Source organism: Colletotrichum fructicola (assembly GCF_000319635.2).
Source record: "Colletotrichum fructicola Nara gc5 chromosome Unknown KSG_Nara_v1_contig03, whole genome shotgun sequence".
Classification (NCBI taxonomy): domain Eukaryota; kingdom Fungi; phylum Ascomycota; class Sordariomycetes; order Glomerellales; family Glomerellaceae; genus Colletotrichum; species Colletotrichum fructicola.
Window position 1 is genome coordinate 539,431 of NW_027094053.1, and position 18,144 is coordinate 557,574.

The 18,144-nt window shown below is 51.9% G+C and overlaps 6 protein-coding genes across 6 annotated transcripts; 3 read left to right on the plus strand and 3 right to left on the minus strand.

Annotated features, from left to right (window-relative positions):
* Positions 1-613: 613 nt before the first annotated feature.
* Positions 614-2,449, minus strand: HGT1-9 (High-affinity glucose transporter; the record flags this gene model as incomplete). The annotated part of the gene is made up of 4 exons (XM_032029914.1): positions 614-993; positions 1,065-1,343; positions 1,400-2,194; positions 2,257-2,449. 4 exons carry the CDS (start codon positions 2,447-2,449, stop codon positions 614-616), a joined length of 1,647 nt encoding a protein of 548 aa, XP_031893157.1.
* A 1,751-nt stretch (positions 2,450-4,200) lies between these two features.
* On the minus strand, positions 4,201-5,763 carry CGGC5_v004925 (Tryprostatin B 6-hydroxylase; the record flags this gene model as incomplete). The annotated part of the gene is made up of 1 exon (XM_032029925.1): positions 4,201-5,763. One exon carries the CDS (start codon positions 5,761-5,763, stop codon positions 4,201-4,203), a length of 1,563 nt encoding a protein of 520 aa, XP_031893158.1.
* Positions 5,764-6,634: 871 nt separating this feature from the next.
* cprA-1 (NADPH--cytochrome P450 reductase) lies at positions 6,635-8,743 on the plus strand (the record flags this gene model as incomplete). Its single annotated transcript, XM_032029936.1, has 1 exon — positions 6,635-8,743. The coding sequence occupies one exon, from the start codon at positions 6,635-6,637 to the stop codon at positions 8,741-8,743; it is 2,109 nt and encodes a 702-aa protein (XP_031893161.1).
* A 237-nt stretch (positions 8,744-8,980) lies between these two features.
* Positions 8,981-10,704, minus strand: CGGC5_v004927 (FAD-dependent monooxygenase OpS4; the record flags this gene model as incomplete). Its single annotated transcript, XM_032029947.1, has 7 exons — positions 8,981-9,177; positions 9,228-9,452; positions 9,503-9,612; positions 9,672-9,750; positions 9,811-9,875; positions 9,924-10,210; positions 10,300-10,704. The coding sequence occupies 7 exons, from the start codon at positions 10,702-10,704 to the stop codon at positions 8,981-8,983; spliced, it is 1,368 nt and encodes a 455-aa protein (XP_031893162.1).
* Positions 10,705-12,839: 2,135 nt separating this feature from the next.
* On the plus strand, positions 12,840-14,691 carry CGGC5_v004928 (Trichothecene efflux pump TRI12; the record flags this gene model as incomplete). Its single annotated transcript, XM_032029959.1, has 3 exons — positions 12,840-13,028; positions 13,096-14,536; positions 14,594-14,691. 3 exons carry the CDS (start codon positions 12,840-12,842, stop codon positions 14,689-14,691), a joined length of 1,728 nt encoding a protein of 575 aa, XP_031893531.1.
* A 2,057-nt stretch (positions 14,692-16,748) lies between these two features.
* CGGC5_v004929 (Satratoxin biosynthesis SC1 cluster protein 4) lies at positions 16,749-18,123 on the plus strand (the record flags this gene model as incomplete). Its single annotated transcript, XM_032029970.1, has 5 exons — positions 16,749-16,916; positions 16,987-17,023; positions 17,078-17,510; positions 17,571-17,644; positions 17,699-18,123. 5 exons carry the CDS (start codon positions 16,749-16,751, stop codon positions 18,121-18,123), a joined length of 1,137 nt encoding a protein of 378 aa, XP_031893530.1.
* Between the last annotated feature and the right edge of the window lie 21 nt (positions 18,124-18,144).

Here is an 18,144-nt window from a genome sequence, read left to right on the forward strand (position 1 = left end):
CGGCTCTAGATGGCTTTAGCTTCAGCGACCAATCCCTGCTCATCCAAGGCCTCCATCTGGCCGTCTCTAGGGCACGTTAGGAATAGTTTTGTCCTGGAAAGGAGATGTTGGCGGGGAGTCGAACCCCGCACTGCAAGTCTTTACAGCGTGCGTTTGATTCTGACACTGAGTCTCCAACGCAGTACGGTGTTGGCTGTGGAGTAAGCATGTAGAAATACGTGTGAAAAGTTGGGACGTGTAAGCTGTCCGCGGGATCCACGGCGCCTACCTCCTGGCAAATTCTTGCATGCCATGATATCATTTCCCCTGCTTTGCGATCACGAACCTCAAGAAGTTGGATTTTGGTGTTTTCCAATGTTCTCTGATAGTCATGTGGCATCTGGAATGCATCTGGTATGACAGCTCACAAACCTTGAGGCTCTGGAGTGAGCGGTATGACGAGTCTGGCCCTTCAGCTCTTCAGCTTTAATATGTCTTCACGATAACGACCAGCGAATCTTCATCTCGGTCTCGTTCACGCATCGTGTCACACGGGTATCGGCATGGCTAGAAAACCTTAATTCGTACATCGAATACAACCTCGGATGCGGCAGGGCTTCCGCACCATCCACGTCTACGGCATACTGGAGACCTGATACTTCGGGTCGGTCCAGATCTCCTCCACAATGCGCCTGCGGATGTCCTGCTCCTCCGCCACACTGTGATCTCCAAACAGGGCGGAGATCTGCTCCAGAGACTTATGGGCCGTCTCAGGCACCATGAAGAAGGAGAAGACACCGGCTGCAACGCAGAAACACCCGAAGAAGAGATACGTGCCCCAGCCAATCTTGATCAACATCTCCGGAACACACACTCCGATGATGAAGTTGGCCAGCCAGATCATGGCGGTCGCAGCTCCAACACCCTTGGCGCGCTTCGAGTTCGGGAAAATCTCTGCGGGCAAGGTCCACGCCAAGGGGCCATACGATGTCGCGTAGCAGAGGACGTAGATATCTGTGTGCGATGCGAGTCAGTATTCCGCCACTCGTTCATGTTTACTACGAGAAAGGGGCCGGGCTTCTCACAAATTAGGGCAACGCCGAGCCAACCCATGGCGGGATGCTCGTCCCAGCTGCTGTTGAACTTGCCGACCACGCCTGCCATGATGAGGTGGGGGACAGCCATGGCGAAACCACCTCCAATTGCGAGCTTCCTACGTCCGACTTGGTCGAGGAACAGGAAGGTCGGAATGCCGGCGATAAGCTGGCAGATGTTGACCATCCCGGATAAAATCAGGGGCATGTCTCCCTTCTGGCCGAGGGCGGCAAAGAACGTAGGGGCGTAGTATACAAACGCGTTGATTCCTTGAATAAAGAGTGTTAAAAGAATCTCCTTATCGGCAAAGAAAAGGTCATCGTACCTGAGAATTGCTGGAAGAACGGGATGGCGAGGGCAATGGTGGTGCGCTTCAAGTACCGAGGTCTGAAAAGATCCGCCCATTGCGCAAGTTCGGCCGTAAAAGCGTTGGTGCTCGGGTGGTCGCGAGCCACCATTGCCTGCTGAAATCGCACCTCCGATAGGATTCCCTTCCACTCAGCCTGCACGCGCTCATCGGATATGAGTACACGGCGGAGCTTGGTCAAAGCCCCGAGACTGTCCTCGTCACGACCGACCATCGCGAGCCAACGCGGAGAGAACGGGAAGAAGTGGATGCCGAGGCCCACCATCAGCGCCGGAGCCATTTGCAGAGCAAATGGGAGCCTGAAAGCCCACTCGCCGGATATGCTTCGCGTCCCGAACGTGATCCAGTACGCGACAATGGCACCAATGACGATGCTGATGGACTCCAGAACGAGGAGGGAGCCTCGCAGGTTCGGAGGAGCAATCTCAGAGATGTACAATGGCGCACCCATGGCCAGGGTTCCGACGCCAATTCCGCCGATAGTGCGGCCGGCTACCAAAGTGCCGTAGTTATGGGCCGCGGTTTGGATGATGGCGCCGACGCAGAAGAAGAATGTGGCGATCGTGAGGGCCCATTTGCGGGAGATCTTATCGGCGAGGTATGGGAGAAACAGGCAGCCTATGAAAGCTCCGAACTCAAGCATACCAGTCATGAAGCCGGTGTTGAAGCCATATCTCGGGTGGTCGGGGGATGTTTCGGGAAATTGGTCGTGGAACTGGGGCATGACCAGGATGATTGAGATGACACCCTGATCTGACGCGCTTGATTAGACACAATCTTCACATGACGATTCTGCCACTTCTGAGTGGACGTACCGTAACCGAAGGAGAATCCACCAAATGAGGCCAAGAGGGCGGCCCCGAGTACGTATGGGGACCGCACGATGCCCTTGATGCCATCAACATCGTAGTTAATCGGCGCGTCGGCCTGAGCTAGGATGTTGGCGTTGACATCCTCAACCTGACTGTGAGCACCGCTACGCGACTGCGTCTTTTCAAGGTCGGACATGACGGTTGCTCGTCCGTTGCACACAATGAGCCGGGACACGGAAGAAAGGTTGAAGAAGGGGTGCAAGGCTCTTAGTCCGAGGCCCCGGAGAGTGATGGTGGATGGTCTAGTTGAGATTTCCTCTGAACCCGTGTCGAGCACAAGATGAGACAAAAGTTTTGAATAGCTTCTGAGCTCATCTCTTTATACTTTGGCCGATGTTCTTAACATCAACTTCTACATCCATGGCAACAGCGGACATGGTCAATGCCGCCAACCAATCAGGACAGAGGCAATGTCAAGGGCGGACTGTTTTGGAGATTCTCGATTCTTGGAGAAAGAGACAGCCGGGAGCTAACGTGCTTCCCCCACGGGGTAGACTGCCTGTCAATTGTCTGCGGTCACACATTCCCGGCAATTCATTCGTGCTCTGGTTGGAACTGGAACAGGGGGGCACATCAGCTCGCAGACTGAGTACATCACGGGCGGGGAATAGAGGACTGTGAAAGAGTTGGTACAACATTGGACAGAGATCGACTCGCCAAGTTCAGATGGCCGAGCGTTCGACCCACACCGCGTGACGTGCCTCGCCCGGGGGCGTTCCATGATGCGAATGGATCATCCAACAGAGGAGCGAACTCGCCGGCATTTCGGCGAGTGACTGCCTAATTGGGATGGGCTTCTCAGTCTACTCCAACTTCCCCGCAAACCATCTCGGACCCAAACATGAGTTGTCTCTACCAACAAAGACATGCACCCCAGCCTCAGAAGCGTCATCTTTGACCTTGTCACTCGAACCTGGCGATGGCGCTAGCTGATACCAGAAGTAGAGTCTGGGGCAAGCTTAGCTGTCATCTGCGCCTGGAGCAGGTTGTGGGGTCTTTCACACACACGCCTGCATCCCTGGAGCGCAACTACCAGACCAGTCCGTCGAAATTGGGGTCCGGCCGTACCGTCAAAAGGCATAATGCTTCAGTACTTTGCGCCAAGGACGGCATTAAATCCTCTTCCCGAATGTCCTCCATGTCATCGGAGAGTCGGAGGTGGCGATTTAGAGCCTATCGTCACAATCATAGCAAATATGGAAGCATGACCAATAACGGGATTGATGTTGCGTCAAACCTTCCCCGCAAGACCTTTTGCTTATCTATGAGTCTAGTATGTGGCGCTAGTTCAGTCTGAATATTGAGCACAGATACGAAACTACCCCAGGTTCTAGCTGGCAGTCATGGGCTATGGGCCACGACGGAACGCTTTGCCTAGTTAGATGGAAGTATCTGGTTCTGGCTAGGCAGGTTGCAACTTTCTGGTGATTTTCCCCGGCCCGGCGGAGACTGTGGCCGTTTTATTCTTGATCACGGCTTACTCGAGGGTAAAGCTCAGGTGGAAGACTTGTTGCAGGTAAATGGCGGTGGCAGGTCTACAGTCTGGGTTGACGGCCAAGCCGACTGTCGTAGACTTTGTACAATAAGCACCGCAGATAGATTCCTCCCAAGTAACACGTAGAGAACGACACAGATACCCAGAAGTCGGAGACATATTTGAGTTCTGGTTTACTCGCCATTATCAGTAACGATTTCAACCTGGGTAGAACTTGCTGATGACTATAGTTCAGCAAGAACACTAGCTCAGCACTCAGAATCGAATCTCAGCATACGCAAGGGTAGTCGCCATTTGGAAGTATATGCTCTCACAAAGAATAATCGTATCGCTATAGTGGTTGTTCAAATAGCTACTTGGTTTCAGTCTAAGCAAGATGTGGCTTCAACACATCACTCGATTTTCCTTCGCCAAATCTTAATTGGCATATGCCCGCATATAATGTTGAAAGCCTCGAATCTCTCCAACCTGAAATCAGGAGAAGGCAAAGCAAACTCATACCGATGAACCAATGAGGCCAGCATCATAATCTGCTCCAAATACGAAATGTTCCGGCCGATGCACCCACGCGCCCCCGTCGAAAAAGGGATGAAGTACGGCTCCATGCGCTTCCGATCCTCAGAGTCCAGCCACCTCGTCGGCTTGAAGGTTTCCGGATCAAGGAAGATTTTCGGATCTCGGTGCGCTCCATAGATGGTCATCGATACACTGGTGTCGCCAGGAATCCACTCATCCAGAATGCGAGCCCCCTCTGGAGGCGTGCGACGAGGCAGTGGAGCTGATGTAGGCGGGATGAAGCGGAGAGCCTCGTCGATGCATGCCTTGAGAAATGGAAGGTCCTTAACTTTGTCGTAGGGAGCGATCACCTCTTCAGGCTCTAGGACGCTGTCGACCTCCTTGTGAAGTCTGTCCATGTACTCCGGATACTGGATCAAAAGCTCCAGAATGTGCGTCAAGGCGATGGCTGTGGTGTCCGATCCAGCGTTGATGATGGCGCCGACCTCGGCGACAAGCTCACCCCAGTCAAGGTTGTTGGGAGAGCCAGTCTTGTCTTCCATCATGCAAGAAAAGAAGTCGTCCAGCTTTTCACCGGCTTGGTACTTGCGCAGGCGCTCAGCAGCAGCGTGGTAATACACATCATCCCAGGGCTTGCCGTCCTCCCAAATCTTCTTATACTTGCTGGGCACAGACTTTGTGATCCACTCAATCCAAGGCCACAGGTTGTAGTCCCAAACGAACACCGCTTGGGCAATTGCTGTCTGATTCTGAGAGTGGCGGTAGCGAGCTTTGTATGTGCTGCCATCGCGCCTTTCAGCGGTGACAACATCCGTTCCGGTATCAAGGAGATCCATCTTCGAGGACAGGGTGATGAAGTTGATGGCTTCAATGGTCCAGAGGTTGATCCAGTGGTTGAAGTCGATGGTGAGATCCTGAGGCTCAGGGATGGTGCCTTTCAAAGGCTCGGTGCATTTCTCATCGAATGCCTTGAATAGGCGCTCTGCAGTGTAGGCGACCTTGTACTCCCACTTTTCGAGGTTCTTGATGGCGAAAGCAGCCGACAACAACTTGCGCTTTCGCGCATGCTCCGGCTTGTCAACAACATCGAAGAGATGCCTGTGGCTCCCGCTCAGAACAACGTAATTGTTGTCCTTGACGCACTTGGTGCTGTGACCGTAGATGTCTTTGATGGCCCGGGTGTCGCCGAAGGATAGGGCATTAGGACCAGTTCTCAAGATTGGCAGCCCTGTTGTCTGATGCGTCTCATGAAGCTCCTTGGAACGGAAGCCTTGAGCTGTGAGATAGCAGTGCCTCAAGTCTGTAAATGGTGACAAGGGAGAATAATTGGGGTATTTGCGGAGACCCTTGGAGTCGTAGAAGTAGAGGAAGATAGGTCGAATGACGAGGTAAGAAATGGCGGCGAGGGCCGCAAGCCCCGCGGCGATAAAGCCCAACATTTTAACTCCAGGATCTAAGTGAAGATGACTTTCAGGATTAACGAGGTCGAAGTGAAGTCTATGGGCTGTTGTTTTCAAAGAGTGGCATCGTGAGCAAGAGTCTTATACTCAATCTTCGTGAAAAGATTACACACAGTCATATCCAATAATCCTACAGTATCCTCAACACCCTTCACAGGCTGGGCTCTATCCTATTTCGTTCCCAGAGCCCGCGGGACTGGATGCTAATGCATAATCCGCGGGGAACTGTCTTGCCAGTCGATCAAAGAGATCGGCTACCGAGCAAAATGTAGGGTCACACGTCAGAAAGCCACAACGGATGAAGGATGCCACTCAATTTCGTATTCAAACTGGTAATAATTCGCCGAAAGCTCGGTATCCGTGTCTTAAGTATCTGCCTTTGTAAATAATTCGCCGGATACCTTCCATTTGAAGCGAATGCCCCAAGATATTGTCGACCCTTCTTGAAGCCAAGTCCGATCGATGTGCGGCTGACGGACCCCGCATGCGGGGAAGTCATGTTCCCCATGGGGTTGGAGTACGGTTTCGGGTCTGGAGTGACATTCATAATAGATCGACGTGACGTCCTGGAGTGAAAACCGGCGAAAGATTGCCATTTTGGTAAACAGCACTTGTGTAAAAGGCCTTAGAATATCATAATTCAGTGATTGAACTCGTGGCTTATCTCGGTGTTCGGAAAGTGATTGTGATGTTGCGTAGTGTCTCTCATTTGTATCTACTTTGGAAAGAATCGATAAAGTTATGCTACCAGAGAATTCTCCCCTTGGTGCCAGAAGTTTGACAGCAACTCCCTCGCTTTCGTCGACTACTGCCATCCAGCTTCCCTTACGAGCAAAGCACGGATTTCAACATGGCGACATCTTTTACTTACAACAATACTCAAAGTCAGATTTTGATGGATGCTGTTGACACCTTGTCGAAGCAGGCATCTTACGATGACTACCTTCTCCTGCCACTCGTTATCTTGGGATCCCTCTTCGTCTTCAACAGAGGGAGCATCATTCCCAAGACTGACCCGTATCACCAAAAATGGTTCTGGAAGCCCCAGAAGGCTATGGGCGGCAATGTCACTCTCACTAACCGGACCAGAAACATCGCAGAGAAATTTCAAGAACTCGGATCTGACCTGGTTATCTTCTGGGGTTCCCAATCTGGCACGGCCGAAGGCTTCGCCCACCGTCTCGCCCGTGAATTCCACCAACGCTTCAAGCTAAATGCTCTTGTAGCGGATCTGTCAGACTATGACGCTGAGACTATCGCTCTCATACCGGAGTCGAAGCTTTGCATTTTCATCATGTCCACCTACGGAGAAGGTGACCCCAGCGACAACGCTCAGGACTTTGTCAGTTGGTCCTCCAGAACGACCGGCGTTTCTCTTGAACACCTGAAGTACGCAGCCTTTGGATGTGGTAACAGCAACTATCGATTCTACAACAAAGTCATTGACGATGTTGTGACGGCCCTCACGAGCTTCCGAGCCACGGCAATTCTGCCCACTGGCAAGGGCAACGAAGCCACCAGAACAACTGAGGAAGACTTCATGGACTGGAAAGAGAGCCTCTTCAAGACGCTTGTGAATGACTTTGCCTACAAGGAGTACGATGTCGAGTACGAGCCCAGCGTCGATGTCATTGTCGATGAGGTTGTCGAAAGCAAACTTCATGTCGGGAAGCCTTTCTACAGAGCAACATCGAAGAAGGCCACGACCCTCAACTCTGAGATCGCTGCACTGCCTGTCAGAGCCAAACGTGAGCTTGCGCGACACGATGGCCAAGGACATAGCGTCATCGATCTGGAGGTGGACTTGTCGAGTCACCTTGAGATCAAGTACAAAACTGGAGACCACATTGCCATCTGGCCTGTCAACCCGACTGAGGAGGTCCAGTCTTTGACCCAGATTTTGGGGTTGGACTCAAGAAGGAACGAGTCGATTCAGGTCATCAGCAAGGCCACCGAGGAAGAGCCCAAAGTACCAAGCCCAACCACAATTCAGGCACTCTGCCAGCATTACCTTGAGATTTGCGCAGCTGTTCCACGAGAGACAGTCCTATCCCTGGTCCAATATGCGTCTACCGATAAGGTCAAGACCGAACTCAAGATGATTGGCCATGACAGAGAGACTTACGCAGCCTTCCTGGAACAAAACCATCTTACTCTCGCCCGGCTTCTCAAGCATACCCTTACCGTTGATCCGTCAGCCACGTGGACAAACCTGCCCTTGTCATTCATGATCGACTTCTTACCAGCGATGCAGCCACGTCTGTACTCTATCTCAAGTTCTAGGATCACCTCGCCTCGCCACGTCAGTCTCACTGTCTCGGTCAAACCTTCCCAGTTGGCAGCCAAGCCAGATGTCACTATCGCGGGCCTTGCAAGCACATATCTATCTCGCCTTCAGCCAGACAGGCCCGGGTCTCCTGAGACAGCTTTGATCAACATGTCTCAAGTTCATGCACAGATCCGCGGATCATCCTTCAAGCTTCCTATCCTCCCTTCTGTGCCGCTGGTGATGGTTGCCGCCGGCACCGGCATAGCACCATTCCGAGCTTTTGTACAGGAACGCGCCCGGCTTGCATCTGTTGGTAAGGAGATTGGAAGGATGGTCTTGTTCTTTGGCTGCCAGAATGAGTCGGATTATCTCTACAAAGACGAGCTTTCTGAGTTGATGGAGGGAGCCTTGGCTGGAAAGCTCGAGGTCGTTACAGCATTTTCACGGGCGGACGGTCAGAAGACCTACGTACAACATCGGCTTCAGGAGCGAAGCAAGGATCTTGGTCGCTTGTTGCTGGATGAGGATGCTGCATTTTACATTTGTGGTGCCGCGAACATGGCCAAGGCCGTTGGAAATGTCGTGAGAGAGACAGTTAAGGTGACACGAGAATGGGAAGATGATGAAGTGGAAAGCTGGAGACAGGAAAGGAAGAGGTCAAAGAGATGGTTTGAGGATGTGTGGAGTTGAATAATGGCGACTCGAAGAAGATCGTGGTTACAAAGCGTCCTAAAAGTTCCGCTACATCGAAGGTCGATGCTTGCATTGTTTGTATTACGTTTACTCTATTGCCCAAGGGACATAAGTTCGAGTTGTTTGAGGTCAATCGTTACAGAGCTTATGAATGTTTCCCAACGTAGCTGCTACACTGATCAGCTCACTACTTTCCAATGTCCAATCACCTTGACCTCATATCGTCGAATTATCTCATGCTGCGATCGGCTGTGCATTGACTCGAACTTGTGTCTCAAGCTTGACCGAGCTTCTCTCGTCTTCTGTCTTTTCCACGTTATCGAAGAAGTTCGGAGGCAAGGCGAAGCCATGATCAAACTTCTTCATGACCTCAGTAGCCTCTTTGATGACGTCGTAACTGTAAGTGAAAGACATGATTCCACGGTGATCCGCTGTTCCATGGTTAGTGGCGCTTTCTTCCAGGATGATAACCTCGACTCACTAGGGATGTCTTCCTCATTCAAGAACTCCATAAGATCCTTCTTGACCTTGTGCGCCTCATCAATACCCACGTTACTGAGAATCTGAATGGCACTGGCACGACCGCGGCGGAGCTTCTCGTATAGTGCCATCCGCTCTTCGACCTGAGAGGAATCTGTGGCATTGGAGAAAATGATGCCGAGAGCAACACCGTCCTCGATTCCCTGGGCACCGCCTTGACCCTGATCTTCGACTTGTCAGTAAGAGCCTGCAAGAGAAAGGTATGATCGAACTCACGAGGTAGCATTGGGTGTGCCGCATCACCAGCCAGGACCAACTTGCCCATGTGCCATGTTGGCAGAGGAGCGCGGTACAGCAACGGCCATCTCTTGATCTCTGTTGCTTTGCTGTGTTTGGTTTAGTAAGGTGCGAAGCTCTAGTCACCATCCTTGATCGGAAGACTCACTTGATAACGGCCTTGAGACCAGGGTGGAATCCGTCGAACCGCTCGAGCGCAACATTCTTGTCGAAGTCGGCATGATAGTCTGAGACGATAAGCGTGGTTAACATCACAGAGCAGCGCGAGTCTTTGTCGATTCACTCACCCTCCTTGGTTACCGACTTCATCTCTTCATCGTAGAAAAGTCCGACGAAGTTATGGATAGTGTTCCTATGACATCAGACCTAATATTCTGATCCCACTGGGTTGCATACTTACTTGCGGCATGGGTAGGAGACAAGTCGTCGACTCGTCGCGTGGTCAGGGTAGAGGCGGATAAGGTTGTCCGAATTCTCGTTGAAAAATCTGGTCTCCTCGTCTTGCTCGAGAACGTCCTTTGGGATCAGGAAACGGTAGCAGCAGTTGTAATGACCCGCAGGAACGGGAGGGTTCTTCCTGCCAAGCACAGTCTCGCTGGCAATGGAGTGGACTCCATCAGCGCCAATGACCAAGTCCGCTGTTATCTCTTGACCATCGTTCAGCAGCACCGATGGGACTTCGGGGTTCTATAAGGTGTACATGTAAGTCTATTGTGGAGTGAGAAGCCGCAGCACACATTTACAGCAGCTCAACAGGAACACAACAGGGAGCTCACGTATTCAACAGCCCATGACTTGAGATGGATCGTCACGGGAGTGCCCGGCCCCAGCGGATCCGTCGCCTTTTGTTTCAGAGCGTCGTGCAGATCGACGCGATGCGCGTACCACAGATCGGCGCCGTAACGCTCGTTGTTCTGGGCATGCGACATGGCCATCGTGGTCGCCTGGGTCACAGGGTCCTTGAACTCAATCGGGCCAGCTTTGACGAAGCCAGCGGCCTCGGGGTCGAGACCCCAGCGGACAAGGAAGCGTGCGACATTCGGAGGGACGTGGATGGCGGCGCCCACTTCGTTGTTCATCGCGGATCGCTCGTAGATGTGCACCTTGTGGCCCGCGCGGCGAAGCGAGATTCCGGCGGAGAGGCCCGCGATGCCTGCTCCGATAATGACGATGTCAAGCATGGCTGGGTGATGATGAAGGGAAGGAAATATGAAGACGGCGTCCAACAGTCACCTTACGCAATTGGTGGCTTTCCGATGCAAATGAGGTCGTGTGTGAGTTTGCGATGGTTCTTGGGATGAAAATGAAGGGGGGATTATCTATCCTCACAACCGACAGAGCGAGGAGAATACGCAACATCAAAAGCCACAGATGTATGCTTCGTCAGTCAGGGGGTGTATCTCCGTTTGCTCCACCAAAAGCGCGAGAAAATTGAAGGCAACCCGCTCTTTCATGGGGGCATGGATCTCGCAGAACGAGGCCATTGGTGGTAATCACAGGAACTTCTCAAAGATGTGAAAGAAGGAGTTCTCGCTGTCAACCTGGAAAAGTTCAGGATCCAGAATCCCCAGTGATGACAGCTTTAGGAAGCTCGCCGATACGACGGTGCTAATTCGTTCCGACTGGCCAGAGTGTTCATGGCTGTCGCTCGTGTTGGTTCAATGTTCAGTAATGTGGGCGGGATATTGTTCCGAAGCGTATCTTGGCTCTTCGGGCCATTTCGGTTCCTGAACTGGCGTTCATCGTTCTATTCGCCCATGCAAGGGGGCGGCAAGACGGCCTTACTCGAGAAAGGCAAGAGATGAGGCTCCAAGTCTTCCGTCGGCATCCCGTCCATATTTGTTGGTCAAGCTATTCTGCGCGCTCCAGACCGGACACCTTGCGCTATTCCAGGACCAGAACCGGGTTTGTCCAAATGAGTCCCACAGCGGCGACAGGCCGGATATCTCGCCTGGGGTCCCTATTGGACATGGCTCCGTGGAATGGGTGTTCGCTTGTTAGAGCTCCACGCCCGCCCTAAATATCGAACATGGTGGCAAAATTTGCTCATTGGTAGGCTGTGGTGTATGAGAAGAACGCAAGTTACGCGTTTCACATGCAGCCAGTGAATTTGAGTCAACACATCGCTGCGGCCTATCGGTGATAGCTGCATGTTAGGTAACGTCATGTCCGAGTTCCGATTTCGTGCAGAACTCTAGTGGGGATTCTCGGTTTTCCCCCGCAACGCTGTCTTCTTTTTGTTCTTCACCATCGACGAGCAAACATGGAACGACGAAGTAGATTCTGCCTGTCGTTGAAAACTGTCAGAAACAGAGTTAGCGTTACCCCAGCTTCCCTTCTGCACGCTAAAAGTGAATCTGGCCACAAACACATCATCTCTGGCATGCCCTTCAGCGCCGAGGCCTTTTCATGGGTCGAGATCCGCCTAATAACGTTGAGGCCGTGCGCCCTTGCCGTCTGTTCAGGGGTCTCGGGGAGCCAAGGACCAGCGGGCCGATCCTTGTAGACACACCCGCTCGAGTCAGTTCTGCTGTGGGATGTCCTGAAGAAAGGCACAATGGTTGATCGTTGATGTTGGAGGGCTTTAGATGGCGTGTGATGGGTCTTGCTTGCACTGAAGATTGAATTAAAGTACAATCTGGATATGTCTGAGCAGCGAGCTTGTTGGAGATCTGATGGTAGAGAAATAATGTTGCTACGGGATTCATAACCCTTTCGAACCTTCATCCGGGTGCTGTGCCTCTTACGTGTACATACCCTGGTCGTTCCAGGTTCTCCAACGGGCGATGGCTACCACAGTAATATCACACGGAGTACCCCTTCAAATGATTGAGACGATACTCTCAGGGCTAGACCACACGTAGAACTGCGATGCGCCACGCACCAACGTCTTCGTCCCAGGTTCACAGGTCAGTGTACATTGCCAGTGGAACCAGTGGTCAAGTCCTACCTCGGCCGGCAGGAGGGTTCACCAGATCATGCAACAGGCGACGAACGAAGGGTTTTAGACGTGTTGATTCGTCCGTCCCAGATGTCTTGAAAAAATGTGCCCACGGACGTCCGAACTCCCTGTGAACACAGACTGCCGATCATCTCGGAGTGGTGCGTATTAGTACTTCGACCTCCCTTTTGGCTGTGCCGCCATTTCTTTTCTCATAGATCTGCACCTCTCTAAACAACTCTTTCGTCCAGCCAGTCACTTTGACTGAGCTTTCTTCTCGTCCAGTTCTCTCGCGTATCTATGCGGTGATCCGAAATTCATCACAGCCGACCTTTCCCGCGATCTCTGGCAGACATGTCCGCGGAAAATACCAACATGGCGGAGAAGCCAACCGACGACGCTGTCGTCGTCGGTAGTACCGAGAAGCCTGCCCCCGGATCATCAGATGGCAGCCAGGTTTCCGATGAGCCCGAGCCTAAGCTTCACGCGAAGACTTTCCTGGCTGTTTTTGCAGTGGCTTTGATCTACTTCGCGCAACTATTCAGTCTTATTGGCGCCGGTGCTGTAAGTTGCACAACATCTACTACCCCTCACACCAATGCAACGGCAACTGACGTGAGATGTCTTACAGCAAGGCCAAACCATCGCGGGTCACTTTGGTGCCACAGATAAGACGAGTTGGCTCTCGGCAGTTATCACCATCATGACCGTTGTTCTCGGGCCCGTTTTCTCACAAGCAGCGGATTACTGGGGTCGTAAATGGTTCATCGTCATCCCGACTTTCTTCGGCGCGATTGGCTCTATTGTCGTCGCCCGCTCAACGAGTATCGAGATGTGCATTGCTGGTTTCTGCATCATCGGCGTGGCCTTTGGCGCCCAGCCTCTGCTTCATACAGTATCTTCAGAGGTACTGCCTCGCAAGTGGCGCGCGTATGGACAGGCATCCGATATGATCTCAAATGGTCTCGGTAGCATTCTCGGTCTACTGGTGGGCGGTGCCTTCAACAGAACCAACAACCCGGCATCTGATGGGTTCCGATCCTACTTCTACATGGCTTTGGCTCTATACGCTGTGTCTGCCATCCTATGTATTGCCGTCTACAATCCCCCTCCCCGCCCTCTTCAGAAGAGTCTCACTTTGACGGAGAAGCTTGCAAAGTTGGATTGGGTTGGCTACTTCTTCTTAGCTTCCGGCCTTGTACTGTTTTGCTTGGGTCTGTCGTGGTCCAAGAACCCCTACGAATGGTCCGATCCCCACGTCTCTGCGACCTTCGCCGTGGGCGTTGCTCTCGCTCTGATGATGGTTGTCTACGAGATCTGGTTCAAGAAAGACGGCATGTTCCATCACGGTCTCTTCACCAAGAACCGCAACTTTTCCATCGTCATGTTTTGCGTGTTTGCGGAAGGAGTTGCTTTCTTTGCTGCCAACACCTACTTTGCCTTCCAGGTTAGCGTTCTGTATGAGACCGATGCGGTCCTCGTCGGCACCCGCTACGCTCTGATGTCTATCGCATCTATGATCGGCTCAGTCCTTTGCGGCTGGTACTGCGCGAGAACTCATCGCCTGCGCTGGGTGACTGTTGGCGCCTTCATTATCTTCGTCGTCTTTTTCGCCTGCATGGCGACCACGAACCAAGGCTCCAGCAATCCCGTCTGGTTCTACCCCGTCCTCCTTGGTTTCGCCCTCGGCATGACCCTGACTACTCTGATCACCGCCGCTCAGCTTTGCATCCCGCCCGAGTTAATTGCCATCGCCAGTGGTCTCATCATCAGCGTTCGATCCCTTGGTGGCACGATCGGAATTGCCATTTACAATGTCATCTTCAACGATAGCATGAGTCACATGCCTGAGAACATCGCGAAGGCTGTGATCCCCTCCGGATTTAACCCGGAGAACTTGGGCATGCTCATCGGTGGTCTTACCGCTCACGACAACGAGATTCTCGGCAGTATTCCAGGCATCACTCCCACAATCATTGAGAAGGCAGCAAACGCTCTGCTCAGCACTTATGTGTCTTCGTTCCAGAAAGTCTGGATCGCTGCAGCTTGCTTTGTTGCTCTCGCTGTTATTGGTATGTCTCTAGCCTCTGAATATCACTGTCATGGCCACTTGACTGACAATTATCCAGCTGCTGCTTTCCTTTTTGATCCCAAGAAGGAGTTTAACAACCATATTGATGCACCCCTCGAGAAGGAGGAAGCTAGCGTGTACAGTGTCAGCGCATGAAACCAGCAGTCATTAACACCTATGTAGCTTGAAATGCTCGTGGATCGGGTTGTCAAAGTCTTTTTCAAATTCCCACATAACTACATATCCCTTAGAGTTAAAACATGTAGATTATGCATCTAATTCAGATCACAAACGTCCACATTCATTATTTTGAGCCTTTTTGAGCTACTATTGATGATTTAGCGATTCTTGACTCTTGCTGTGGTTTCACAGTACACACCATCTTCTGCTTTTCTAAACAGCCAAGGCCTCCTTCGAAGGCTTTCCCCGTCCTAAACCATCATTCTCGGCGCGCGGCTTCACGTCCCGTCGGTAATGAGCACACCCTCTCCGAGCAAAGCGCACCAAAAGGTGTGCTGCAAAGTCGAGATAAGCATGTCTGCCAAGGTTAACGCCGGGTGTCCGCCCACACTCCACACACCGGTCAAAGTCGTTGGCACTAGCACGGCAAGGGACCGGTCTGAACCCCTGCTTCTCGTACCGCTGTAGGGTTTCTCCGCCGGGCTCGTTTAGCCCGGATCCCCATCGCCGAACGGGAAGCTTGCGAAATTTTTGTCACTAAAAGCGAAGGTGGCAGAGGAGGATCGAACCAATCGCGGGTGATCCGTCAATGTGATGACAGGGGCAAAATGTTGTTGGAGCCGGGGTAAGATTCAACGCCAACTCCAGTCCCCCCCGCGGGTACGTTGCTGGAGAAGAAAAGCAAGAGTTATCGTATGATGAAGGAGGGTGTCAACTTATTCCGTGATAGTGGGATTCGGTTGGTTCCAGGGTGAAAAGTTTTGAGATTTTGCCTAAAAGAGCCAGCGGCAGATTCAGTGCCAGTCGTCTACCTGCTGCGCCGTATGTTGCACCTTTCCCACGCCTGAACGCCTCGGCTATTGTGTTGATTGATGCATGAAGAAAACAATGGCGTGGTTGTTACGTTTCTTTTTGGTTTCTCGTTGGGTACTGTATCGGGCTTCCTCGCTAAACTGTGACACGACGAACTGTTCTGCAGCAGGACATTCCGAGTTACAATTGCCACAAGCCACCCCAAACATTATCTGGAACCAAGATCAATAAATATTTTTCTTGCCCGATTGGCTGTTCACGATTAGCACTAGAGACTTTTCTCAGCTAAAATTCGGTCTTCATTCTCCAAGGTCTATCAGTAATAGTAAGATCAGCAACTAGTGAGATGGCTCTTAGTACCAAGAGATTCAGATCTGGTCCACTGATCGAAGCGCGAAAGATGTAGGAGATTCACGCCAGTCTCCATGTGACCGCGCTTGTTCACATGTCGACATGACCTAATCTCGCCAGCGTCAAGGAAATTCACCAGACCCTTGATCTCTCCCACCTGCATTACGGGGCTCACCCGTTGCAACATGCCTGCCCCTACTCTCAGTATAAATCCCGAACCCGGCACACTGTGTACGATGATTCACCCAACATCTTGAATCTGCGGGATGTGGGCTTGCAACACGGCGCAATAGTGCGGCGTTCGAGTCTAGATGTGCTGATTTGAAATTTTCTCGAAGGACTTGGCGGCAGACTGGTCCGGCTCCCTTGCCACATGAAGCGTGTGATAACCGCTGGGTCGATGTTCCAAGTTCAGCACCATCTCCAACCGAGTCAATCAAATTCTGTAAGATGAAGTGATGGCAGAGAAGCCGCAATGGGCAAAACCAGTTCCGGTAGGATGCATACGAGATGCAAGGAATCCTCCTGAAGAACACCCGCGGCCCCCATTGTCAGGGGCAGTGTGACTGAAAGCTGCACGTTCGTGGAGAAGGTGAATGCTTTTCCCATAGTGATAGTGCGCCGGTGCGAGAATTGCACTGCTGCGTTACCTGGTGTACATGACGTGGCCGGATTGCCCCTGCCTTTTACATCGGAGGTTCTGCTGTCTTCCCCGGTTCCTGGTTTGTTTGCTTTCTACTTGATTCCGAAGTTTGCCTGTTATCATTCTGTGGAGATGTTGGCACTTGTTTGTTCGTCCGTGCTGCAACTTTCGTAATCGAAGACCGGCCGTGGAAGATATTGTCGAGCTCTGCTGGAGTTGGCTCAAGATGTGGGACGTTGGAGGCGTGCCGATTGTGCCCCGGAACTATGGCTTGGTCTTTTCGTCGTTTTTCTTCACGACCATGGCGGCCTTGGTGGTTGGGATGAGAACATACACGCGCGCTGTTCTCGTCAAGAATGTTGGGGCTGACGATATCTTGATGATAGTCGCTTTTGTAAGTCCTCCTCCCGCATGATTTTGATTACTTGGTATTGGCAGGCACTGATATTGGATATGATCCATAGATCGGTACTATTGGTTATCTGGTGACTATCATTCAGCGTAAGTATTGCCGACCTCAAAGAGGCATGATTCTGGCTAATCTGCTTGTTGCAGAGATCAAGTGGGGACTCGGCGATGCTATCGGCCTCGAGGAACTGGTCGAATTCCTTCGAGCTCTCTATGCGACCGTGGTGTTGTACAACTTCACCCAGCTCTGCGTCAAGTTCTCGATCCTCTTCCAATATCGCCGAATCTTTCGAACCGACGGAGCCAAAAGAATTATCACAGGGCTGATTATATGGCTCGGAGCGTATGCAGCGTTCTGCCTGGGTACAACAATCTTCACTTGTTGGCCCGTAGCAAAATACTGGGATGATTCAATTGAGGGAGGCTGCATCGAGCGTTCAGCCCTGAACTACGCCATTGCTGGGTTCAATATTCTCAACGATCTCATCATCCTGTTCATACCAATCCCGTGGCTCAAGAATCTGCAAGTCACTTTCCGGGCGAAGCTTGTGCTTATCGGAGTGTTTACCTGCGGCGCCTTGTGAGTTATTCACCGTGACGATGAATGTTGAATGTGGGTCGGCTAACACATATCTGACAGCGCTGCCATTGTGGCCATCGTCAGGCTTCATTCGTTGTATGTGCACGGCTCAGCACCTATTGATCAACAACCACGTGAGTTCTCCTCTCGTTTGACCATTACTATGGCAAGCCCCTGACAGTCTGCAGTCGTTGGCGTAGACATTGCCGTCTGGTCTGGTCTTGAGATCAACATTGCCATTATTTGCGCCTCAGTACCTGCACTAAAGGCACTTTTCATCAAGATCATCCCAAAGCTTGGGACATACAAGAAGTATTCGAAGAATCCCTACGGACGTAGCACCACTGGAAACCTTCCTCTTCGAAGCTTCGACAAGCGAACGGGGAACTTCTCGCAGAGTGGAAAGGATGGTAGCAAAATGGAGATCCAAGTTCACAGATCGATCGAGATGAACGTCATGCCAGTGGAAGATGATGATAGTCAAAAAGACCTCGTCACCAACGGGTGGGCGGCAGGCTGCTATGCTCATGGTCAGCAGCCTGACGACGCGGAGGCTCGAGCTGGGACTGGTCCTGGTGACCGCCGGAGTAACATTAGAGCCAATTCGAGGTGATAACACTGTAGATCACCTCCA